General features: G+C 36.5%; 2 protein-coding genes across 6 annotated transcripts in view; one reads left to right on the forward strand and one right to left on the reverse strand.

The window, feature by feature from the left end:
* ADAM12 (ADAM metallopeptidase domain 12) overlaps nucleotides 1-14,613 on the forward strand; it is a 346,313-nt gene extending 331,700 nt beyond the window's left edge. The window contains exons 22-23 of the mRNA XM_084634670.1: nucleotides 5,248-5,378; nucleotides 8,336-14,613. Of these exons, the coding sequence (XP_084490796.1) occupies nucleotides 5,248-5,378; nucleotides 8,336-8,393 (189 nt within the window). The 3' untranslated portion in view covers nucleotides 8,394-14,613. The remainder of the gene's footprint in view (nucleotides 1-5,247; nucleotides 5,379-8,335) is intronic.
* Nucleotides 14,614-16,621: 2,008 nt separating this feature from the next.
* The window catches only part of FANK1 (fibronectin type III and ankyrin repeat domains 1), a 64,802-nt gene continuing 54,485 nt past the window's right edge, over nucleotides 16,622-26,938 (reverse strand). Inside the window, exons 5-11 of one of the 5 annotated variants that reach the window (XM_084634674.1) lie at nucleotides 25,587-25,661; nucleotides 25,145-25,210; nucleotides 21,172-21,337; nucleotides 19,103-19,246; nucleotides 18,321-18,398; nucleotides 18,190-18,234; nucleotides 16,622-18,087 (exon numbers count right to left, since the gene is read on the reverse strand). In XM_084634674.1, coding sequence (XP_084490800.1) covers nucleotides 17,986-18,087; nucleotides 18,190-18,234; nucleotides 18,321-18,398; nucleotides 19,103-19,246; nucleotides 21,172-21,337; nucleotides 25,145-25,210; nucleotides 25,587-25,661 — 676 coding nt within the window. In that variant the 3' untranslated portion in view covers nucleotides 16,622-17,985. The remainder of the gene's footprint in view (nucleotides 18,088-18,189; nucleotides 18,235-18,320; nucleotides 18,399-19,102; nucleotides 19,247-21,171; nucleotides 21,338-25,144; nucleotides 25,211-25,586; nucleotides 25,662-26,938) is intronic. The other 4 variants (XM_084634676.1, XM_084634678.1, XM_084634675.1 and 1 more) reach the window with 4 other exon arrangements.

Below are 26,938 nucleotides of genomic sequence, written 5' to 3' on the forward strand. Positions count from 1 at the left end.
GTGTCCAATACAAAATTTTATTTTGTACAGAAGTCTTCATGAAACAGTTTGATTATCCATAAGTTAGATCTTCAGCTGATGTAAATCAGCATAAAGTTATAGCACTTAGTGGATCCAGTCCATAATTTAGGTTAAGTTCATGTATGTTTTTCCTGGTTATTCTGTAATCAGTTGCATGCTATTGCTGTTTTGCCACACCACAATCTCATCTAAATCAACTTGTTATAGGATGTCCTTACTGTAGGACAGTGGTTCTCAAATGTTTGTATTGGTAATCCCTTTCACACAGCAAGACTCTGAGCAAGTATAATTTATTTAATTATAAATTAAAAACACATTTTAAATGCTGGAGGCAAAGTGGGGCTTGGGGGTGGGGTGGAGGCTGACAGCTCACAACCCACTGATGGGTCCCGACTGCCAGTCTGAGAACCCCTGCTGTAGGATATAGTTGGTAAGGCACCAGACCTGTACTTACTGTCTGCATGTTCTGCCACAGTCATCTCAAACTGGGTTTACAGTCAGCTCCCGGATACAGAATCCATTGAAGCACCTTCTTCAAGGCCCCTCTTTCTCACATTGCATTTTAGATTAGAAAACTCTTCCATAAGCATACCAAAAGAGCTTTGGTCAGAACATACCAAAGGAGCAAATTAGAGTTGATATGCATTGTTTATAGCTGCCTAATATATAAGAAATACACTTTTTTCCCCTCCTAAGCACAGCTGTAACAAGAGCTAGTGCCATTATTGAAAACAGCCCTTTCTCCAAATATAGATGAAAACCCGACATGCTGAACTCGACTCCAGGTTACTGATATAAAACTGGAGAAATAAATCTGTCCATAAACACTTTTAGCTGAGGCTCTGTAGTGGGGGAAACAGGGTCAGGGAAAGGGCCTTATTAGCAGAGATAACCTGAGCAGAGAAGCACCACCTTTTCAGTACTGAGGGCCATACTAGCAAGTTGCCAGGAGCTCTAGGGTTACAACTAATTTCCATGTTCATTTCCATAAATTGACATGGCTTGTGTCAATTTGTATTCCCTGTGATACGCTGAGAATATGAAACACAGCTGTAAAGATGCATCTTTTTTGTTTTCTGTTCTCTCAAACATGCATTTCGCTCCTTCTGAGGGCCACTGTTTTCGTATTGCATTTTCTCCCAGTTAGGTGATTTCTTCTTCGGCCTCTCTCTCCTATCACATCACTGTTTTCCAGTCCATTCTTTGTCACCTCATCCTCTGTAACTCCCTCCTTCAATCATCTGCCTCTACCGCCAGTCTCACCTTTTTCCTGTGCCCCTCCTTGCGCTCCTCATTTTTCTCCTCTTCTCCATTCTGTTTTCCCAACTGCCATAATTACCACCCCCTGCCCGTCCCCATTTTTCCTTTGTCCATCTACTTCATTGCACGCTGCTAATACCATGCTTGTCTCCCTGTGGAAGATATTCCAGAATGACAGAGGGTGTGAATTTCAAGTGAAATAGCTATTCCCAAATAGCTCCTAATGTGCATGTTCCTTCCAGTGCAGCTCCCTCCACTTTCAAATTTTCCCATTAAGCTCTATCTCAGGGATGGGCAAACTACAGCCCGCGGGCTGGATCCGGCCCCTCAGGACCCCCAAAAAGACACTTCAGTGGAATGGCTATTCTTGAATAATTTCCCCATGGAGGCAAGTCCAAATGCTAATGATCTGTAACCAAGGTGCTGACGCTTCCTTGTTCTGTGCCTCTCAGCTACACAGTAAGCAGTTCCATTTCCTACTAATGGGCTTGGGGAAAGGAAGGTGCTACTAGCAGAGAGCCATGGGAGAGAAGCTATGAAATAGTAGCTATCTACCATTTAGGATAGGTAAAATGGAGAAAGTAACATTCCTGCACTTTGTTGATCTTGTCTGTAAGATCTTCAGACCAGGGCCTATTTTTTTTTTTTTAGCGTGCCTACTCCATTCAGGTCCCCATCTTCATCGTGGGCATCTAGATAGTGCCATAATACAAATAAATAAGAGTAAAAGAATTTTCATTAAGGCCTGATCCTGCAAACACAAGTGAATAAGTAACTTTACTTGTTACTTTACTTTGAGTTAGAATGCTCATCTGAGTAAAGCTACTCACATGCCTAAGTAAATACTTGCAGAAGCAGGTCACTTTCATATTATTGTAGGCAGTCAATGGAACAAAGGTTTTATGATGCAAGAAGACTTATTTCCTTCTAATTTCTTGCCATCGCTGTAATACTGATTTTTATTTATTTGGTCATTAACTCTTTGGCAAAGAAAGACCAACTGCAACCAAATATGATATAATAAAATTGCACAGAATCTCTCATGTGCCAACCATATTGAAAGGTGGTTTAAAAAAAACACCAAAACACCACCATCATTACGTTAGGGAACATAAAATATTTCAGTAAGAAGCAATTCTACATAGATGCATACATGCAAGTTTTATTCCTCAAGAAATCTAGCACATCTGGTTTCTTGGAATAGAAAGGCTGCTTCTCTCTTGCAGATTTCAGGTTGTCCATTTTATATCCACTGAAAATTACCAAATTTTGAACAATTTCATTTGCTAGTATCTATAATTGACTTCATAAGCATCATCATTATATTCCCATCACATAGAAAGATATTTACAAGAAATTGCTGTTTTTTCTCCACCATGGCTGATTACTTCATTACTATTTGCAATATCCCTCATATTTTCCTTGTATGAAGTCTATTCTATACACACAAAACAGCACTGATAAGAAAAATGTTTATTCCTTTATTTTAAAGGAGGAAGTTGATAAGAGCTCAAAATTCTTTTGGATGATGGGCAAGATTGACTTTTATGGAGTCAGAGATTGGCTACTATGATAAGTTAAAATAAACAGAAAAAGAATTTTATTTCATGTTGCCATTCCCCACTTACACACAGCATTAGTACAAGTTATGCAGTGACTGCAAGCAAGGAGAGGAGGGACACAAAACTCTAGTTTTAAAAATTGAAACTGTTCTAAACTTGAGCTGACTGAATCCAAAGTTTACCTAAAGTCCAGCTTTTTACTTCTTTGTGATCAGCAGATTTAGTAGTGGTCATTCCCCATTTCCCTTTGAAAGTGTAATGCTTATGTTGAAAATGAGATGCTTAAACAGATACCTCTTTCTGAAAGAGTAATTAATGTACTTAGTTGTTCTTTGTCAAATCGCTCATTGTTTTCCTACTTATAGTACCCCTTTAAGCTGCTCTTTTTCTTTTTCATCAACTGCACCTTTATTCCGCCCTAATTTTTAGTAGTGGGGAGTTAGATGATGTAACTTTCAGATTCTTTAAATAAAGAATTTGGGGGATTTTGAAGAGGAAGGATGGCCTTTTGGTTAAGAAGAGCCGAGTCCATTTTCTGACTCAAAAATGTCCTGTGACACCTTGAACAACTCATTTAATCTATCTGTAAATTGGGGAGATGCACACATAAATTCATTATTTGGCAGATGCTCAGATGCTCACTAATGAGGTCGATAGTCACATAGCTATTTTTAACACGCGTTAATTTTTCTAGATTAAACAAACGTTTAGTGAATTAGTTTGTACAGTTGAAGCCTAGATTGCACAGATCCATTAAGTTTCCATTAACTAAAAATCATTGTTGGAAGTTTCAGATTCTGGAATAACTCTTGAAATTTGGTGTTCAGAAACCTTTTTTTGCTGAGCTGCACACATGCCAAATTGCAAACAATATTAAATGGTGGTAGTTTTTTGGATCACAAACTGATCAACAAAACATCCTTCTCTCTAAGACCAGTGAAACAATGTTACCATGTTTGCAGCAGTTTGAGGACCACACAGTAATGACATTAATTCATGCCTTGCAGCAAGATTACTATTGTTCTCCACTAATGAACTACTTAATTCCTCAGTTCTTTTGGCTGAAATAAATTGCAGCTGCATTTATAACAATTCCATGAATGCTCACCAGTCAAACTGGAATCAGACAGGTTGATTCTAGGGTCATCCAAAATTTGCATTTTGAAGTCATTTCCACTCTTGTCATCTCCTGCAGGAAACCTTGTATGTGTTTACTAATTGTAAATTAACCAGGCCAAAAACACTGCCCGAGGAAACAATGGATGATGGAAACTCATTCTGGAGACCTGGATGTGCTATTGGAATGCAGCTGCATCTAGATTTGCAGAGGGAGAGGGTTGTAAGAAAATAAAAGTTGAGCTTGCGCTTTTTTTTTTTGCTCCTTGTAATGTATAAAGATGACCTGAAAGGGTTTCTTTAGATAACTAAAAATTGTTTGCTTTTTTAAATATTTTAAAAATGGTAGAAATTCAGACCCTGAAAGACACTAACTAGTGAAATTATGACATCACATGAGTTAAACAAATTAAAATTGAGCAACTGAAAAAGGAGGGGATGTTTACTCTAGTTGTTTAAAACTGTTTGTTTTGTTTAGTTTTACATTAACACCTGCTAACTTTCAATGATTAATTAAAATTTTGGACAAAAGATGTCTTTTTAACACCACTGCTTCTTCAATAAAGGAGTGAAGTCACAATACACATGCAATGAGACCCATCAGAGGTTCTCCCACAAAGGTAGTGAAGATCAGATTTGTTATTCACAATATTTCTAAAATAAAAACAAAGAGAAGGAAAGAGACTAAAAAGAAATCCTTTGCAGCCCTCTTTATATATCATAAGACAATAAAAAATAGTAGAAGTTCATTTATTTAAAAAAAAACATACTTTACAGATCAACCTTATAAACATATGTGGACACAATGGACTAAATTCATCCTTGATCTAATTGCATTTTTGTTACCCACCCTCCTTTGATTTGCTACTTTCTTTTGTATGGCCTGAGCATAATTGAGGGCAGAATATGTCCCACAGTCCAAAACATGAATTATGGAATTACCACATTTGCAGTAGGAAAGTTAAGAGTGAGTTTTATCTAAAAAGGTCGTTTGGTCTAAGTACACCATAGTTCTGAAAATATGCAATATAAAAGATTTGAAAAACTTACATCAATTACATCTGAAGTGTAAAAATTACATTCTGTAATTTGGACATTGTGTGATATGCTGTAGGCTTAAAATGCACCTCTCCGATGAGCATTTAAAAAAATAAAACGACAACAAACCTTAGTGTTCCATGTGTTCTATCTACTGCATATAAAATAGTCTAAAGCAACTCCATTTAAAATTTATGTTTATTTTTTCATTTTGTTTACAAAGATTACATGGTCTGATATCTTTTTATAGGAAACTCTCAAACCAAACCCTCCTCAAAAGCCTTTGCCAGCAAATCCTCTGAACAAAACCGCTCGGCTTAACAATGCCTCCAGCCCAATACTTGGACATCAGAAACTTGTGCCTCACATTACTCCTGTAAGGTTAGTTTTGCTAATCAAAATGTTTTTATAACCTGTAGCAAATTCTTTACTGGAACTTGTAGACTCTCCCTTACTTGGAGCTGACTTACCATATTTTTGGAAAAACCACCATCCTCTCCATTTAAATGATCTGTCATCATATAAGGTTCCCTGCACCTCCTTTACCTAGATAAATATATTAGCATTGTGTTTGTATCTTACTCGGTAGTAAACAAGTATATCACAGAGGAGATCAAAAATGAAGACATCTATTATATAGCAGTGAGATATTATACCATAGTAAGTTATATTCTAACTGCACATAAAATACCATTGTATAGCACCTTTATTTATTACCAAGATACATAGCAATCATTTTCTCTCTGTTTACCAAATATGTGAAAGATAGGGCCAGATTCTCAGCTACTATAAATAAATGTAGCTCATTTTTTTTTCAATGGAGGTATGCCATTTTATCCCAGCTCAGGATCTGTCTTTAAACATCTAATTCAATTTATTTTTTAAACTCTTATGTAATGGTAATTTCATATTGTACATTACTCAGACTCTAAGGTCAGAAGGGACCATTATGATCATCTAGTCTGACCTCCTGCACAATGCAGGCCACAGAATCTCACCCACCCACTCCTGCAATAAACCTCTCACCTATGTCTGAGCTATTGAAGTCCTCAAATCATGGTTTAAAGACTTCAAGGTACAGAGAATCCTCCAGCAATTGACCCGGGCCCCATGCTACAGAGGAAGGTGAAAAACCCCCAGGGCCTCTTCCAATCTGCCCTGGAGAAAAATGCCTTCCCGACCCCAAATATGGCGATCAGCTGAACCCTGAGCATATGGGCAAGATTCACCAGCCAGATACCCAGGAAAGAATTCTCTGTAGTAACTCAGATCGCACCCCATCTAACATCCCATCGCAGGACATTAAATATTCATGGTAAATAGGCCCAAAGATCAATTAATTGCCAAAATCATGTTATCCTATCATACCATCTCCTCCATAAACTTATCGAGTTTAATCTTGAAGCCATATAGGTCTTTTGCCCCCACTGCTTCCTATTGTGATCATCTAGTCTGACCGCCTGCAAGGAATGATGAAGAAAGACTGTGGCAAGGAGCACAAGAAAAAGATAGAGAGCCTTACTCTACAGCCCTCAAAGGCAAAACTCATGCAAGAGCTATTTGATCTTATATAATGTATGAAAGACCACATGCAATAACTTTGCACATTGAGATGATATTCTTCTGGATCAACAATGCTTTATTGGCAGGCACCTCCTATAAGGAAGCATGCCATTATTTTATAGTTTCAGCATTACCAGAAAGTAATGTAGTTGGCAGTGGTTCAGAAATTTAGTGTCACAAAGGATGCGAGGATTTCATTACATTACTTGGGAAGAATTCCTGGTGAATAAAACAGAATAAAACTAAAAACATACAAGCAAATAAGTTCAAACAGGCATAGCAAAGATTTGCAGTAAAATCATCCATACTGTAGATACAGAAAACTGTTTTGAAGCTTCAGTGCTTTGCTTTGTGGTTTCTGTGTCAACACACGATTTAAGCTGTGCCCATTAAAAAAAAGCAAATACAGTTTTTCTTTCAAAATCAGGGCATTGCAGTTACTTTTCATTAGGAAAACTGTGTGGCAAGATAAGTGTTTGTTTTTACACACCCCTGCCTCCCGCCAAAAAAGTGAACAAACAAGCAGATAGTGATGTTGCAGCACAAACTGAGATTGTGAAAATTTTTCAGTAGCACAAGAGAGATGTCTCTTACAGCAGCTGCTTCGAAAGAATCCAGTAGCTAGCCTTTTTAGACAGCACAGTACTGCTGCAGACAACTAGAACTGGGGATGATAGCATTGCCACCCTTTTGAAAGATGATAGCAATTTAACAGAGACTCATATTTGATAGAAAGGTGGGGTTTTTTTTAACTAGTGTAGCCCTGTATATTGGAAATGTACACTGAGAATCTTCATTATATTCCTCCCTGAGCCATCTGAACCCCATACCTCCTCCACACACAAACATTTAATCCTTTTAGGTGGTATTTTAAAGGGTACCTCTTAGACCTTATCTTCACTAGGAAGTTTTATCACCCTTTATCTAGAAATTCTCACCCATGTTAACACCAGTTCATCTCCACCAATGGTAGCACCAGTGGGGGATCTAGTATAAATAAGGCTCCATTAACTTCCAAATTTCCATTTTATTATTGTATCATCTAACCCTAAAGTTTAAATCTTCTACGCTTTAAAAAAAAAAAGTCTCAAAGAAATAAAAATAATGGCGTTGGAAGTACATAGCAGTTCTACCCTGAGGCACCTAGTGTGATGCTCAGCTCAGAAAACTGAAAAATAAAACCAAAATAACATTTTACTTTCCTAATAATTCTGTATGTTATGCATAGCTCTTAACTTACCAGTATTACTCTTCCACGTGGAAGATCCATGGGAGGGAGAGAGGAGTTCTTCTAAGACCCTGTATTGCGTCCCGGTAAGATGCTCCTAAGAAGCAGTAACAGTACTTCAAAGTGGCATCTTTGAACTGGTAGCTACAGTACAGGACTAAGAAGCATTTTTTAAAAGTGTCCTAAATTAAGTGACCCCATAGGGAGATAAGGAAGGTTAGAACACACACGTAAAACTTAAGCCTAGTTCTGCCACTGGTCAGAGGAAAATGTTTTAACAGCTGAAGGGACTTGTATGAGGGTCACACAAGGAATCTGCTTCTGTCATGAGAGCAAATCTGATGGTGGCTTCAAAAGAAGTTGGACGTCCTATCTTTTTCCAACATAAAAGTTCTGTGCTTCTTCTCCACAAAATGAAGATAAAATTGGTAAACCCCTTTATTGCTGAATGAATTAAGCTATACATCCTAATGCCAAAATTAAAAAACAGAAGAAGTTTAACAATTTTACATTTTCATTTATATATTTCTCATCTTTTTTTAAACAGACCTGCACCTAAACATCCACAAGTGCCCAGATCCAGCAACACTGCCTATGTGAAATGACAAGAAAATCTGACACCTTTCTGAAAAAAGTGAAGACAGAAGTTTGCACTATCTTTAAACTCCAACTAGAGTGGGTTTAAAAATATAACAATACTTAGAATTTTTAATGTTTAAAACACCATTATTTTTAAGAACTCTGAGCTACTGCTTTTGGTGCTGTGCTGTGCTATGGTGCTCGTGTACTTGCTCAGGTACTTGTAAATTATTAATTTATGATTAATATTTATTACAGTGCAGTGCACTGTAGTAGATATTTTTTTTACCATAGCTGAGTTTTCCTAGGAAGGAAGCCTTTTTTATAATATTTTAGTGAACTTGAAACATTCTGCTTTGTGTCTTATGTAGAGTGTTTAGGTTTGATCTATTCTTTATAGAGTATTGATACTCATGGATAAATCAATGAATAAACAACTCTAGTGATTTCAATGGTTTATAACAAACCTTTGAACGATTACATCAGGGTGAGCCATGTTTTCTGGAATCCAGTGAAATGCCCGATATCTGCACACAAATGTATACCATATCTGTTTAACCAAAATAACTGTTACTAGTTGTACTGTAATTTCAAGAGGCCTGGTATCACTGTTGGAAATTGTCAGGAAATCTGTACTTAAAGGGAGCATATTGGTTTTGGACAAATACTATATATCATAAAATTGTATTTTTAGCTCACGGTTTTATCAAACACAACACAATCATTCCATATCAATGCAGATTCAGGCCTTCCAATATAATTACATTTTTTGATGCTTTGGTAATTAGATACATTCAATATCATATAAGATAGTGACATCTTACTATGCAATACAGCTATACAGTCAAATACATTGAAAACACTAAGATGCTATATTTACAAATAATTGTTTTAAAAATAGATTATATGCATTTCTGCTGCCTCACTTCTGCTTATCAACTGTATTTTTCATATTTACTACTGTTTTGTATCTAACTTCTAAAATGTTATTGTCTTCTCTGATGGATTTTTTCCCCCTTTTTAATCTCCAAAATACTCATACTCCTGTGAACGAAGTGTTAAAAAGACATACTTTAGTATAAAGACATGATGTATCTGAAAACATGGACAGGATCTTCATATCTCTTGAGTACCATTCAGTGTAAAAAGAAAAGCTACTTTTGCCCTTCATCTGTATATCTAATCTTCATCAAAAAGCAGAGATCGGAAATCAATAGCTTTCTGATTTTATTTCTTAATTCACACGGCTGAAATTGTTAGAGGAATATTTTAACTCCCGCTTTAGTTCCCTCAAATCACCATGTGGTGGATCATCTCTTTTACAGTGATAAACAATCAAGCTACTACTGACCATTGCTCCACATGTGGGTTAAATTATATTAGGAAAATGGCCATTTTGCGGCAAAGGCTCAGTGACAGCTCCTCCCTACCTTTTCCACCACCCTGACCTAGCCCAACTAATGTTGTAAACACTTCCACTGTGAGCGTAGATGCAACAAATTCATTTTCAACACTGCTACAGGAAACTTGAGTGTGTGCGGTCCCTTCCACACTCTTTCTGTAACACTGCTAAAAATAGTTTGTTTCAGCTACACTATCAACAAACTTTTCTTTTCAATACAAGTTGAAAAAGACTAAGTGGGAGCCATTACTAACATTATTGTTAAAAATGGGTTAGTTTCCTGTTCATAGTTTTGGAGTCTTCAAGCAGAAAGAAATGTACAGAGGCCTTTGGTTCTCATTTCAGTGAGTGTAACTCTAACTTTTTTAGTCTCCACTGTATCAAGACAACAATATAGCAGCCAGATTTATGGATGTACTAGCTAGCTAAATCCACATTACCAACAAAACAAATAAACCAAAACAGAATCCTCCTTGAAGACATTTCAGTTCCTAAAACATGCATGTTTAATAAAATTACCAGTGCTTTAATTTATAAGACATTCTGAATAATGCAAACAAAATATTTATGATAAACATGGAGACATGGTGGCACTCTACTTTTTTTTTTTTATATTGGATTTGGCAAACACCAAAACCAGGTGCTGTTGTGGCTATTTAAACAACCTTTTTATGAATTTTGGATGGGAATTTTTGTTTTTAAAAGCCTCAATTCCTCAGTGGCATCTTGTTCTGTTGCCAGAATTAGGAAAATACATCACTTTTAAAACACACTAGGTTTCATATGGACACGTCATTCCTTTCATAGTCCTTTGTTAGGCTCCCATTGACTATACTGTGTCAAAATATTTCTGTATTTCTGATAACATTTAAAGACTATGTGTGAAACTCTGGCCACATGGAAGTCAATGGCAACACTCCCACTGACTTTAGTGGGGTTAGAATTTTACCTAAGGGTTAGCTTCTCAGCTGGTGCACATCAGAGCAACTTTGTTGACTTCAATGGAGCTGTAATAATTTACAGCATCTTGGGACCTGAACCCTCAGATTATACTGGAGGAAGTTTTCAGTATGATAAGCAGGGACTTAGTCCTAAAACTTCTATTAATATTAAAAGGACACAAAATCTTCTGTATCTTTTTCTTTGTGATAATACCCTTCTGAGGTAGGAAAGTATTCAATATTTTTGCATAGCTTTGCACATGTATTCTATGAAAGTGTTATAGTTTTAGAAAATCCCAACAACCACATCATTTGAAAGTAAATATTTTTTCTTCGTTACCCTTTTGCAAATATTAAACTTTCCCCATGTTTCTTATACAACAGAAGATAATATGGCTTTCCTGTCTATTTCCTTATTTATGTATTAGCTTCCCTGCATAATTGTGTGCAGTGATGGAAATACTGTTTAGTTGCTGCTTCAGACCCTGCAAAGGAAGCATGGCGAGTACTAAAAATTATAGCTGTAAGCCCGATAAAGGGGTTTTTGAGGGGATTGGGATTTTTTTGTTTTGTTTTTGCAACTCTTTCTTGATTTCTCAATGAAAAGGTTATACTTCACAGATTGTGAATGGGTCAAATTATGGGCCTATATAATAGTGGTCTCAAGAGCTGAGAGGCTAATTTTCCAGTGCCCGCAACTAAAATGTATAACTTAATTCTTTCTGAAAATAAGGTATTTCAAGACTAAGAAGCACCAGGAGACAAATTCTTCCTGGTGTAATTCCATGCAGATGCACCAAGGAGGATTTTTGGCTACTATATAAAAAACGATTCTTTGTCAAAATATATAAACAGAGTGAAGAGTGTACACTGCCTTATAATCTAAATTTCTTCAAGTTCACCATCACATGAACCACACAATCAACAAAATATAAGAAAATAATGGCTACTTACAGAGGGAACCCTTTTATGCCTATTGGGCATTGTGAAACAACAGACAATGGCCTTTAGTTTTAGTAACTGGCAAAATTTTGTGACAAGTGGCACACACTGTAAAAATCAAACTGCTGCAAGGAACCTAATCATTTGAACTGGTACTCTTTAGTGGTGCTAAGGCTTATTAGGTAGATACATGTATGATTCTTTAAGTCTACTTTTGTGAAAGATGTATTAGCAAGAACAGTTTAACATGATATAGAGGAATAGAAGTTGAATGACTGGTCTGAAAGTTTTTTAAACCAGATCAACTTCCCCTCATCATCATCAATGTGTTTAAACACAAAGGTGCACTTCTTAAATAACGTGGACTTAAAAAAGGTTCCGTTTGCATGTGGTATTATAGATGTTACTACTCATGTTTTGAATATGCTTGAGTAACACCAACAGACCCCAGTTTCGAACTTGGGACCTCTAGGAGCTTAGTACATGATCCTCTACTGTATGAGCTAAAAGCCATATGGTTATTAGCTAAGGCTGTAGCGCAGACTCATTAATTTCTCTCTAAGTGGTCTCAGTGCCACTAGATGGGACAGAACACCACACCCAGAAGGTGTATGGGTTACACTTGCATATATTACAGGTGGTTATAGGCACATCAATAGATGGTTGTAAGCCACAAGTAACCTATTAACCTGTTGGATTCTATAACAATTGATTAACCATGTATCAAAGCATCTGTTAATCACCCATTAACCTTTTAAAAACTATTTATAAATGGAACCTTAAAGTGTAACCAGCATTTCTAAGCAATACCCCTTTAACAAGCTGGAATTCCTAGCATAAATATTGCAATGCCAAATCTACAAATGCTTCATGAATCCAGTGAGGTTGTGTGTATGGCTCTTATTACAGGATCAGAGCCTCAGTTAACACCCATGCTGACAAAACAGATTTACAAAGATCATAGATGGGTTAAAACTAATCTGAACCATAACAGTTAAGTCTCGATACTTTAAGATTGACCTCCATATGATCATGCGTTTTGCTTATATGACCTATAGTGAGATGATGCATCATTACTAATAAGACAACACTTGCTATCCTAGGGTTCATCTTAAGTCTGCATGAGAAATCTCTGAAAAACACCTTTAACCAACTTGTAAATTAAAAATTTACAACTACTTAAAACAGCTGACTAAACAGGGGGCCATATATCAACAGTTATGAAACATTTAAACTTCTTAAAGCAAAACAGCTCAAGAACACATAATAATTTTGAGATTAATTTTACAGTTAAAGGCTATGATAGAAGTATGTATGACCTACTTGAAACTTGCTGACTCATGTCCTGGTTGGGGAATGCCAGAGAGATCTGGACCCTTTGAAAGCATTCCCTCATTCTAGAGAGGTAAAAACTTAAAGCGTTGTTGCTCCTGTTACTGGTAAACAACACTCTCCTAGGAAAGAGCACGTCGTACATGGGCTCTTCACAGAGCAATGCATGAAGTTGCATTATGTTAGTGCATGGGACTGGAAGTATAAATGACCATCAACAAACTAGTGAAAATTACTAAATATGCGAAGTACAAAAACTGTATAAAACAGAGACAGATATGAGATTTTCCCATCTAATGTCTTTCAGTTTTAGTAATCATAGGTATTGCTTTTATATAGATAAAAGTGTGATTTTTCCACCTGAGCGTCTTCTTTTAAATGCCTAGTTAGTTCAAAGCTGCTGTACATGGCTTTATTTCCCTGGCAGTTACTTTTTTTAGCATCAGTTCTGTTTGGTTCTGATTATTTGAAAATGTAATGTTATTGCGCTATTTGCTAATGCCCAATAAATGTTACTAGTTATAGTTTGTTTTTAATGCATTTAGACATTTACAATAAGGTTGAAGGAAGATTCATTCGTTAATTATCTTTTAGTACACTAGGAAATTTACTTTTGTAAACTCTTTAGTGCCAGAACTCATTCTACATACAGATTATCCCTTCTGAACAGCAACTAAATAAATCTATCCACAAGAGATTATGCCCCTATGGATCATCATCACATTTCGCAAAATATAGCTAAATATAAATTTAGCTAATAGTAAACAAAATAAAATACTAATCTACTACAGATTTAAGAGAGTGTGGGGTCTAATGGTTTAAATATGGGAGTAGGAATTGGGAGATCCTGAATTTGCATCCTTCTCTTGATACAGATTTCTCTTTTCATCTTGAACAAGTTACTTAACTTCTCAGCATCAGTTTTCCCAATCCGTGAAATGGATACAGTAACACTTAATTACCCAATTCATAGGGTGGTTTTGAAGCTTAATTAGTATTGATAAAGCACTGTAAAAACCATTGAAGTGCTACACGTTATCTAAGTCACCTCATAAACTTTCATCTCGCTGTCAAATTCCTGCTTTCACATACTCTCTTCTGCATGGTGTTTGCTTCTCCAACATGCCTGAATATGCCTTTCCAACATACATTCACATCTATTTCAAAACACCACAAGACTTTTGTATGTATTAATTTAGGCTTTTAAACAAAGCATTAAAAAGTGTGACCAGTGACTGTAAACAGTCATTAACAGAGCAGTCACAGAAAAATATTTTTAAAAGCCCTTTAAGGCAGGATATATAAAAATACAAGGCATGTTTTCATTTGGTTAGACTCTGGAAAAAAAGGTGCTATTGTTCTTTAAAAAAAAAAATGTAGCAACTGATCAGTAATTTTAACTGTTTAAACTGCAGACCATTTAGCACAGTATGATCTGAGATTAAACCTACATAAACCAGCACATTACTTTTTATGAACCATTCATTTATCATGCTTCAGTTAAACTTAAGTGTGCTTACTTTTTCACACACTTAGCTATATAACAGTTTGTGTTACTTTTGTACACATTTCTTATAGAATTTGTTATTTTAAGGTATTACAAGTGGACACAATGTAATGTTGCAATAGCAGGACACTCTATTCATTGTTAAGAATACTATATTCAATAAACAATAAACACATTTGTTTTGTTTTGTCTTATGTAATTACCAAAATTGATTGAAAAAAAAATGCAAGCACCACATCAAGAAAAAAAATATAAGATACTACCTAAGAAATCAGTACGATAGCATCTTTCTTTGCTAGGTATGTCAATATTTTATTTTGATACTCTAAATAACTGTAAAATTTCACCATGCAACAGTATTATTTTTCTTATAAATCAGCATATCACAGGCACTTTTTTGTTATACATGTATGCAGATATTTTCTAAATATGTACTTAAAAATTTGAAAAAAATTTATAGGAGTTTGAACTACCATCTTTATATATGATAAACTAATGGAAAAAACTTGTTTACAAATAGTGTTTTCTTTAGCCATTGGGAGTCGCAGAGCTACAAGCTCCCATTTTTAGAGCTGCATTTGACATAGCTTACTGAGCATATGAAGGAAACATAGATGTCTAACATAAGCTTAATTTCTCATACAACATTCCTTGCTAAAGCGTTTGCAGAACAGAAATTACGTTAATATTGAAGGAGCAGTTTATCTGCTTTTCTATTATCAAAGGTTATGAGCAGCTTTAGGCAGGCTAGATAGCTACTTTTGGTGTCATACCTTTGGGTATCCTGAAATTTCCTTAAAAAACTTGTGTTTCAGCATTATGTGAGTTTGTCATTAGTTTAAGAAGCTTCCAACTCCCTCCCAGCTGCAAAGCAACCCAGTTGCACACCTTGCTCTGTAAGTAGACCTGTACATCTAATATATACATTACTGCTATACTTGTTTTGAACATTATATAGGGGGTACTGTGGAGAAAACAGTATGTAAATGTAATTAAAGACGTTTCCTAATTCATATGGATAAGAGGGCTGAATTAAGGTTGCACAAGCAACTTTAATTCTGGTATTTCTTTTTCAGTGCTTCTGTTTGCAACTTGAGAAACATTCTTCTAACACTTTTGTGTGTAATTTCCTAAATTTTTAAAAAAGCGAACTAAAAACAAGCAAAAAAATTTAACACCTTCTCCCCCTGAAATTCCATGTTGTTCTTCAGCAGGGTTGGAACCTTTAGATTCACCTCATAGATCCCTGATATTTGAGTAAATTCATTATAAAGTGAAGGAAGATTGTCAAATAAAATATAAAATGACAGAAGAGTAAGAAATAGCCTAGTTTCCCTCCAGCACAAAGTGAGAGATAAAAACATCCTGTGTTAGATGGCAGGTGTGTAAAGAGCCCATCCTTGGAAAAAATGTAGATGCAGAGGATAAACATAAAAACAATCAATTATTTGTTAGTTAATTGCCATGCCTGTGCAGTCTCTTTGTTATCAATCTTCTTCTTGCAGGAATTTCAAGATACTGAGGTTTATTTTTTTTTCCAATTAATAGAATTTTAGCGTACATTTATTTTTTGAATTTTAGTAAATTGCATCCATATTGGCTGTGCTGCTGGGCAACTGGACTGCTTAAAACAACATAGCATCAAGGATAGGAATGTTGGCGGCATTTGGGGTGGGGGGAAATCGACAATGGCAGTCTTGGTACCTTAAAAGGTAAAAAAACAAAACAAAAAAAACAGTCTAGCCCACCCCACAAAATGAAAGTCACTTCTTGTGGAAGCATACTTTGTGTTTCTATATAAAGGTAAATTGAAAGCAAGTCCAGCTTATGCTTTAAAACATATGATAGCATTATCAACAGGACAGAAAGTACAATGATTGACACTTAAAAGTAAACATTTACACCTAAGAGAACTGATGTGCCCCATTGCAATATTTCATTGTAGAAAGGAAAGTATTGCAACGTATCATGATAAAGGAAAGCATCTACATTTTAATGTCAATCAGTGTATATTTTAAAAGTGGATGTGTTTTATATAAAAAATGTCAACTATAATTACCATATGAAATATGGTAATTGTCAGTAAATAGTATTGATGTGCACTCTCCCCTCTACAAATTTAAGAGTACTTTAATTACATTTCAATGGTCTTCCCATTGTGCAAATTTAAAGCATTCAAATTGTATATAACTCTGTTACTTGTTTGCTCACTGTTGATAGTAAATCAACATTTATCTCATTATTTGTACAGTTTACATTGGCTGCTACTAAAATTGTGTTGATTTTTAATTTTTATTATTAATGTTTAAAGCTTATCACTATTTAGCTCCAATTACCCATTTCTGGGTTTTCTAATACCTTGTACACTATATTGTGAATGCAAGAGTTACAAGCAATTTTTAAAATAATAAAACATTATTTGGTGACCAGGCCAGGTTAAATGTTACATTAATGCTTTGGAATTCTTTAGCTTTGAACTCCAAAAAGCTGTTAGACTGTACCTTTAGTGACGAGTAGACTGTACCTTTAAGTGACGATTTCCTCTTACCTCCCCAGTATAGGCCTTGTCTTCTCTACTGAAAAAGGTAACTAACACACATGAGCTATCCCAAGGTAAAAACACAGAGAAGACCAGGCACTTTATTTTTACCACAAAGTGAACTTGGTGAGGTCAACCCCTTGAAGTGAGTATAAGGCAGTTTATCTTGTGATAAAACTTAAGTGCTTGGACTTCATTGCGTTTCTACTGCAGGATAGGTTGTGCATGCATGTTAGTTGCCCCTTGATGCTGCAAGACAGTGTATGAGGAGGTCCCTGATTATTTACATCAGATAATAGTTACAGTTAATGTCACAATTCAGCTTCCACCCTGAAATCCACATTTCAACTTAATTTATTACATACACCTTCCTAACCTAACACATTATCCTGGAAGGATATTACAGTTCTTAAGACTTAAACTTAGTCCTTCACTCCTATGGCTGAGTCTGGGCATGCTGCGCAAGCAAGATGCTCATTTCCTCGGGAGAAAGAAGGGACTTCCTGGCTATTTTAAGAGTGACAATAGGCATCAGTGGGAGTTACTGAACATTCTTTAGCCAGAGGGACAGGACTAGGACAAAAAGGAAAAGAAAAAGAGGGAAGTAATAAAAAATATGTGAAAAACAATCTTTGTCATGAGCTCTAAGAAGGGCTTAGAACAGGGAGGGGAATGATATAAAAACTGCATTTATGACAACATTATTTTGTTTTACATCTAACTCTAAATGCAAGTGAATATAAAGTAGCATTAGGGAACAATGACAGTACAACATACATATACATTTAAATACAAGACAACATCCTCAAGAAGAAGCTGAGCTACACATTTTAATGAGCATCCAAGAATCTGTAACAACTGAACAGTATAAAGTAAAACAAGCAAATTCTAGTGCTTAACTGAGGGCCAGTCTTCATGTTTTCACCTTACTGGTAGAAAAAGCACTCCTTTTCTTTTATTTAGTTACCTCACGTGACTGAGAGCCAAGAGCTGGTGGAGGAAAATTGTTTTTCTCAGTTAATTTTCTCTTATTTTCTTCTAACAAAATGACCACGCTCTAAACCAAAAAAAAAGCAGAAAGATTAAGGGAAAGGGAAGGGTTTTAAAAAGCAAAACCAGTAGAAACCAGGAAATCAATATGTAAAATAATTATTCATACATGTCTGTGAAAACCTCTAGCCATTTCTAGGAGACCTTTGCCATACTGAAAGACAAAACAATGGCATATTCAAAATCTTTTAAATATTTTTTAAATCTTTTTTTTTAAATAATATAATTGTTTTTAGCTACCTCATTTTTAACAGTAGAGTCTGCTCCTTTATCCAGCAGCAACTGAATCAACTCTTCATGATTATTTAATACTGCCACCTGCAATATAATACAATACTAGAATACATAGCCTCATATTACAGTGTTGTTATCTGCCACAAGTTAGTGTATGTATGTTACATTACACAGGCCTAAGTCTTATACCGGGATCTGCTAATGTGGACTCCAGTGCCCATGCAGAGTTCCACTGGCTTCACTGAGATTCCAAATGAGAGCAGAGATCATCACTAGCTGAATCTGAGGCAGGATCTGGGTTTTAGACAGCAGAGAGGGCTCTGCAATAATATGTAGACTTACAAAGATCAAAATATCACGTACACGTATTTCTAAATGTTATGAATTTAAAATGTACAGGCTACGTTCCTCTGTGATGACTGAAATGATAACATGATATAGATAGCATTTTATCATCTTTATAGAACATATGAATACAGTACTTCAGAAAGATAAATTCTGAAAGGCTGAGATAATCAGAGGACTCATCCTAATAAAAATACATTTGAGCCTCTGAAGTCTTCTCCAACTAAGTACTGTTATTTTACAAACCAAACCAAGAGTTTTTTTAATGTATTAGTAGAGGAATAGTGGTAGTTTTTTCCCTTGAATAAAAGCCCTCTGGGAGTGAATGCATAACCATTGCTATCCTACTGCACATCTGAGTTAACAAGGATTTTCTAATTGCAGTCAAATTCCTGACCTTAATTGCAAGTACACAACTAAACTGGTTATAGAAAAAGGCATACCATTAAAGGTGTTTTGCCATCTTTATCTTTCATATTCACATCTGCTCCTGCTTCAATTAAAAGAGATGCCACATCCTTATTCCCTGTTACTGCAGAAACTCTCATCAATGGTGTCCATTCTAAGACTGTATCTTTAGTATCTACCTATTGTAGAAAGGAAGACATTTCTTATACTTGAAAAAAAAATCCCTATTTAACTAAACAAAGATTTTTCACATTGCTGAGCAATTGCCGAGTTGAACAACTCACAACCTCTCTGAGGATGCCATATTTTTATAATGTGAAATCAAATTGTGCCATAAACCTAAGGGGAACTAACTCACATATTTAAAATAAATTATATGCTGAAGAGCTTTGCTGGATCAGGGCTACAGTACTCAGTACCTTCCTTGCTGGATGAAGCCCATAGGAGTTAAGATTGTGGCCAGCCTCCCAGAGGATATTAGTAGTAGTACTTTGGGTACATATTTTAACTGGAACCCCAGAAAGTTTCTCCTACAAGCTCCAGTGAGTGCATGCTCCTTTAAGAGGAGGCAATGTATTCCTTGCTCTGCACCCAAGTTACATGGTAACTGCTTTAAGAAAGAAGATATTGGAAGTGACTCCTGTATGTTTTCAGGCCTTTGAAGCTTGTGCATTGAGAATAAATTTCTTCCTCATCCAAAAGAATCATAACATCATTATGTATTTATTATTTATTGCAATTTAAAATAACAAAAATGCAAAGCATTAGGCACCCTAAACATATAATTAATATTACAACAAAACCTCAGCAGTATGCCAATCACTTAAATAAGACCTCTTCTACCAAGTCCCCTACAAAAAAAATCTCCTTTCTACTCCTTGATTTCAGAACCTTTGTACTACTGCTCCAGCAGTAAACCTGAATATGGCTGGATATCTGATAATTTAAGTATTCCAAGTCCATACTCTTTTATGGTGAAATAAAAAAAGATATTTTATGCCAAAGAAGAACATGGTAATAACCTAGATAAAATTATTTTAAATCTGAAAAATAGAAACATGTCATTTCTATGTCAATATTCATATTTTTCAGACTGCAATATGCAAGTTTAGGTCCTGAAAATATACAACTCATTTTCCTTTAGGTTGAAGTCATTGTGGAATGCAACAGGACCAAACTTCACTCCAAGATTTGCAGATTTTTCAGTTATCAGTAACCTCTACTACCCTACTCACTGGGCTAAGAATGCTATGCGACAATAAAGTTATAATGTGAGGTTTAATTTTGACCTATCTAGCACATAATCTCCTTCTCTCTCACTTTGCACTCTTGCAGGAGCCTCTATCAACATGACTTTTCTTAATCTGAATTTGTTTTACAGGTCATTTCTCAATTCTTTACAGTTCTTGTATTCTCAATTAGAATAACATTATACCCATCAATCTTTATCTCCATATCTTTAACTTTTCATTTAGCCTTCCTGCAGTCTTGAACCAGAGCTTTCGAGCATCTTATCAACTGCAACCACTTGATTAAATTATATCCATCAATTTGCTAATATTTGCTGAGCTGTTACTAAGCATATCCCATTTTGTTTGCTAATGCAAGTTTGTGTCTCCAGATGGTGCGAAATCAATAGTAGGCAAGACTGCCTGTCTTCAATTTCATGGTGGCTTGGGAGCAAAACAGAATGCCAGATTTTTATTAAAACTATAAAACCTTCAATTTCAGGGTCTATCTACAAAACAATTACCAAAGTATAGTAATTTAATTATAAAAAAACAACAGAGCTAAAAGGTAGCACTTTCCCCAGCCTCCTATAGCAGATTCTCAATGTTCCCATCAGAACTCTGATGACCTGCACTTTCCCCATTTTTAATTCAGTTTCACAATTCCTAGATGTTCAGGACCTATGTCATGGTCACTATCCTTCCAGCCAAGGGCTTTCCACCCAGCAATAAGATGCACTCCTTTATCCTAAGGGGCTCAGAGATATACTTAGAGAGCACTAACATTCCCAAAGTATCACCAGGTTATCAGACAACCTCTTTATGTCCCATAAAAATGCTGTTTTCTCTTAAAAGCACACAGATAAAATGCATACCTGACAGCCATCATTAATCATCCATTCAATAACATCACAATGTCCTCCATCCACAGCCCAGTGCAAAGCTGAACAACCTCCCAGATCTCTGACTTCCCAAGAAGCTCCTTGTTCTCTGAGGTATTTAACAATATCCAGGTGACCAGCAAAACACGCTAACATTAGGCTGTAACATAAAGAGAATTATTTTGCTGGAAGAACGGGACATCATTATTTTACTTACATTGATGATGTACTTTAATTTGGGCAGCCTTTTCTCATCAACTATTAATTTCGAGCTAACAACCACCAACTTTACTGATATTTAATGTACAGCTAAGCTGTAGCTGTCCCTGGGAAAGGGTGAAAGAAAGGCACAAGACCCTTCACGTACCTTGCTGCACCCCACTTTGCCTCCAGTGCTCCAAAACAGAAGAGAACCATAATGCTAGAGCCAGCATAACCCAAACTACAGAGGAGAGAGCTGCTAGTACTGAACACCATAGTGGCATCTTCCTGCATGCTCACAAGCGAGTGGAGGTCAGGGTGTAGAAATGGCCATCAATGAGTTCATCTTCAGACAGCGACACTGGAAGCATTATGCCTTCTCCAGCCCTACACAGGCATAAGAGGCAGTATGTTTCTCAGCCTCTCTCAGGTTGGCAACCCCTTATTCAAAGTCAAAAATGTTTGAAACTCCTTTACATTTACCATAAATGTTACAGTAAAAAAAGTATCATTAATAATCCTATTAATCTGTGTATCTTTGAGACGCTAACCGAGAATACTAGACCTTAAGACCGTAAGGGTGTACAGAAAGTGAGGGAGAAGATTTTTTTCTTTGCTTTAGATAGTAATATAATTTTCAATGCCTTGTGATCACCCTGACTGCCATTCATGATCCCCACTGTGAAATTCTGATCTAGTGGATGGGAGCACTGGACTAGGAGTCATGGAATATGGCTTCTAGTCCCTGCTCTACCACTGCCCTACTGAGTGACACTGAGCAAATCACTTCACCTTTCTGTCTTGTCTATTTAGACTGTAAGCTGTTCAGGGCAGGAATGGTCTCTTCCTATATTTTACCACCACCTAGTACAATGGGGCATAGGCGCCAACTCCGTAGGTGCTCCAGGGTTGGAGCACCCACAGGGAAAAGATGGTGGGTGCTGAGCACGCACTGGCAACCCCCCTATCAGAACTGGCCCTCCCCACAGTGCCTCCCACCCACCGGCGGACCCATGGATCAGTGCCTCCCCACCCCCCTGCGTCTCCCACCCATCGCAAACAGCTGTTTTGCAGCATGCAGGAATCTGGGAGGGAGGTGGGGAGAAGCAAGGAAGCAGCGTGCTCGGGGGAGGGAGGTGAAACCGGGTGGGAAGAGGCGGGGCAGGGGTGGAGCAGGGGTGGGAAGGGGTGGAGTGGGGGTGGGCCCTGGGATGGAGACAGGGGTCAAACCCCCCCCCAGTACTTTGGAAAATCGGCACCTGTGCAATGGGGCCCCTGATGTTGGCTGGGGCATGCAGGCGCTACTGTAATATTAACAACAATAACACTGTCAAAGTGATAAGGTGGGTGAGGTAATATCTTTTACTAATAAGATATTACCTCATCCACTTTGTCTCTCTAATACCCTGAGACTGACACAGCTACAACTACACCACATACAATAACGCTGTCACTGAGGTGAGGCATTTCCTACACTAACACAGTTCCGGCTCTTAAAGCCTTAACTGAATCTTTAAGGTGAAATGAAAATATAAATATGTTTTTAATCAGAGTATTAAAATTAAAACAAGATTAGCCTGTAATAAATAATAATAATACTATGATGATATTTTAACTGGCCACCTGCCTAGATAATGTCTGTACAATTGTCTCATTAGTGATTAATATCTCTTTCTCACTAATCTCTTTTAAATAAAATAAATATGTAGCTATCAAACTGTACATTCAGCTAATATACTCACACTTTGTATTTCTATTATCCTTGTCTTTTCCCTCCCACAAAATTTGGTTCTATACCCACCTGTCCTGTCTTGTCCCTATTTAGACTGTAAACTATCAAGACAAGGACTTATTTTATTTTTGAATAGCACCTGTCACAAGGGAGCTACTCAAGTACACAAAATGAAATCACACATTTAATTTTTGAGCCCTTAAATTCATTGTCAACCAAAATAAAATTGTTCTATGTTAATCTCACAAGAAACATGAAGCAGTGACCAATTATCAAAGTTTTCCCTTTACAGTACTTTTAAATTGGAAAGAATCTAATTTATATCACAATGTTGTGTATATACACTTGTTAATCTCAGATGATATCCGACAGTCTTCAGATTTTCCCAAAACCATGACCCCTGGCATCAAATGTGTGCATGGATAGAGATGGAAACACACTTTACCAATGCACAGGAAAACAAGACAAATACATTTATTTGGAGCATGTGGAATAAAGTTAATTGAATACTGATGCTCTGTGTATAAGAAAAGTATTGAGCCTGCCAGTTCATTACCAGGCAAAACACATGTATGCGTGCATGCTACAACCCCAGAAAGCCATAACTGGGCCACTGATCATCCAAGGGGGCAGGGAAACAGATTCGTGATCTAACAAATAGAGAAGCAGATGGACAAATATCCTGGGACACTTGAAAAGGTTCATCACTGGGAGCATCTATCTTTTGGATAACGTATGGAACCAGGTAACTCTACCTCTCATTGTCTGATTTACTAAGTACCAAACAGAGTAACCTAGTTATGATGGAGAGGACAAGCAGGATAACGGAACTGCCAGAAAGGGCTGCCTGGAGCTAAGAATGCAATGGGGAAATCAGAGTGACTACACTAGAAACTCAAGTAGCTACAAATGGACTGGGCTTCCTGAATGCTTCAGGGATGACAGCTGTAAGGGATTCCAGCAGATTGGTAGCAGTCTCATCAGAGAAGGAAGTAGGGTGACAGCTGCAAGCAAAGGGACAGGCACAGTAAAGAATATACCAGAAGGAAATCACTGGGGAAGCCAAGTTCAAAGGAAGACGTTTATGTAAAATGCCATGAGGCCAGACTAGAAGGAGCCCAGACAGCATCAAGATAGTAGCCCAGATAAAGACAAGGTCCAGCAGAAACAGAAAGACCTAGCAGGCTTACCTAGATTTTAGGAAGCACTGCCTTATGCAAATCAATTAATTGACTAATTTGCATATTTAAAATTTGCTTATTACCATAAACTTGTTTTTAAAAATTGTGTGCGAAATTAGTGATGACTAAAGGCACTGTCATGATAGTCCTGGTAAATGATACCTTCTGTTTACCTCGAGGGCAGCAGCAGCCTCCATAGCCCATGCACTTATCAGTATCTCTGTTGAGACTGCCCATTATTATACAGCGTTGTGGTGACTTTGTGATGTGGGAGCAGACACACACCAAATTTATCTCATATAGGGGCCACCAAAGAGTCACTAGATGGGATCAACTTTCAGCTGAATATGAATTTTGTATAGCGGCTCTAATATAGAACAGCATACGGTGCCTAACTACATATATATCATAGTTATCAGCCACTTCTCTTATCTTACTACAGTCTGTTCTAGTGTTTATTTGAAGAGAGGGTTGTTCCTTGAAGATATATTTGTAAAGAAAAGAGACAAATAAAAATGAGTGAATTTAGAGATTAGAGCCAAGCAGTGAGAGTAAATACTGTGTAAGCTTCCTCTTCAGACCTCTGCTAATACAGCTGACTCCTGATCTACAATTCTCTTTTCTAATGAAGTCCTGTGTTCTTTCTGAACAAAGATTGCCAGTTTACTGAATTTCGTAGCAATTTTATGATGTGATCAAATGGAAACTAAGATTAAATCAATAAAACTCATTTTCAGTTGTGACCAAAACTAGAATTTGAATATCAGTTTCCAGAACTGAAAAAATAATGATGCAATAATGCATAATACCAGTTCCCCAAAACCTCTGGTGAAGCAATATATCTGTGCAGTACCTGTCCTTTCCACTTCCATTCTTCTGATTTACATCTGTTCCATTCTGTACCAATATTTTCGCAAGCCTACATAGCAATAAATATTTTCATCAAGAACAATGCCCAGTAAACTAACATTTCTCATTAAAATAGAAACTCTGAAAGAGTAAATAAAAACTTTGTTTTGCACACACAGTCTATTACTGATAGTGAAAAAATAAATAAATAATAATCCTAAAAAGGGACTTCTTTGATTTTCAACAATAAGTACACAGAAGAATAAAATAAACACTCTGGATGAATTTTATAAATTGTCAAAGTTGCCTTTATATTACAAAAAAGCAAAACATCAATAATATTCTACTTTTCCTAAACTGACCGTCTATTATTGTGCTCCAAATATATTAAACAAGTGTAAAAATCAATCCTACACAACAAAGAGGTAAAATAAAAGCAGTAATACCTATCATATCCTTTCTGAGAAGCAACCATCAGAGCAGTAAAGCCTAGTTTATCAGGAACATCCACCTTCACATGTCTTACAGAAGGAGAAAAGAAAATGTTACAAACTAGTGTATCTCAAATATTTTCAGAGACAACTATAAATCTTTCCATAACATATTTCTAAAGAGTGTCTTATAAATTCAAAGCATTGTAATCACTGATTAATTTTGCCAACAGCGTGAAAGTAAAAAACATTGATCGTTTTATCAAAAATTCTGACTACTATTCTTGCTGATTTCTATTAGTTTGTTTTTTATTGTTTTTTTCCATAGAAATTCATTTACAAATACTTTTCAAGTTTCATTTTTCCAAGAAAAATAAGCTACTTAAAAAATTATAGCTGCCTAGGTAAAATGATATTTTTAGGGAAAAAAGAACTTCACCATCTCAGAGTTGAGGTTGGAAATATAATGGCAGTCAAAATAATAACTAGAATATTCTAATAAACATTTGAAAAAAATCAGGAAAATTGGACAGTTTCACAACAAGCTTATTCTAACCCTGTTGACTTAACTAGGATACTAATCTATTATACAAATGAAAGCAACTAGAAATTGCATGTTACCAACTGCAACTGAATGGGATGGTAACTTGCTAGTGATTAAAATATATACAGTTTTATATAAATAACTTAATGAGTCTGTGTGCATCTCTATGATTATGTTACTCTATGACATCTGTGGTCAATTTGTGACGAACAGACAAGAGAGATGTGCCTATCATATGGGGAGGATGGATGAGGTTGATACAAAAGGTGAAGTATAATGGATTCCTTTACTCTTACTGGTCTGTTAAACTGGGATGGTATCTCTGTACATGCAAAGAGCTGTGGAGCTAAATCCTGGAATCAGAGTAGCAGCCATGTTAGTCTGTATCCACAAAAAGAAAAGAAGTACTTGTGGCACCTTAAAGACGAGCCTTTCCCTTCCTCTGTGAGATACAGTAGGTTCAGGCCACCAAATTCTGGCCTTATCTCTCAGTTTTCCCAAAAAAACTTTGCTCCTGCTGATACATCCTATACTTTCTACCCTGCACACCTGCCAAAAGTGGTACAACAGCACTTTAAACAGCTAATTACTAACACCCCCTGTCAAGGTTCCTCCCCCACTCTGAACTCTAGGGTACAGATGTGGGGACCTGCATGAAAACCTCCTAAGCTTACTTTCACCAGCTTAGGTTAAACTTCCCCAAAGATACAAATTAATTTTATCCTTTGTCCTTGGATCTCCACTGCCACCACCAAATTCTAACTGGGTTTACTGGGAAACGTAGTTTGGACAAGTCTTTCCCCCCAAAATCCTCCAAACCCTT

The sequence above is a fragment of the Lepidochelys olivacea genome (assembly GCF_965140295.1).
Source record: "Lepidochelys olivacea isolate rLepOli2 genome assembly, chromosome: 7".
NCBI lineage: Eukaryota > Metazoa > Chordata > Testudines > Cheloniidae > Lepidochelys > Lepidochelys olivacea.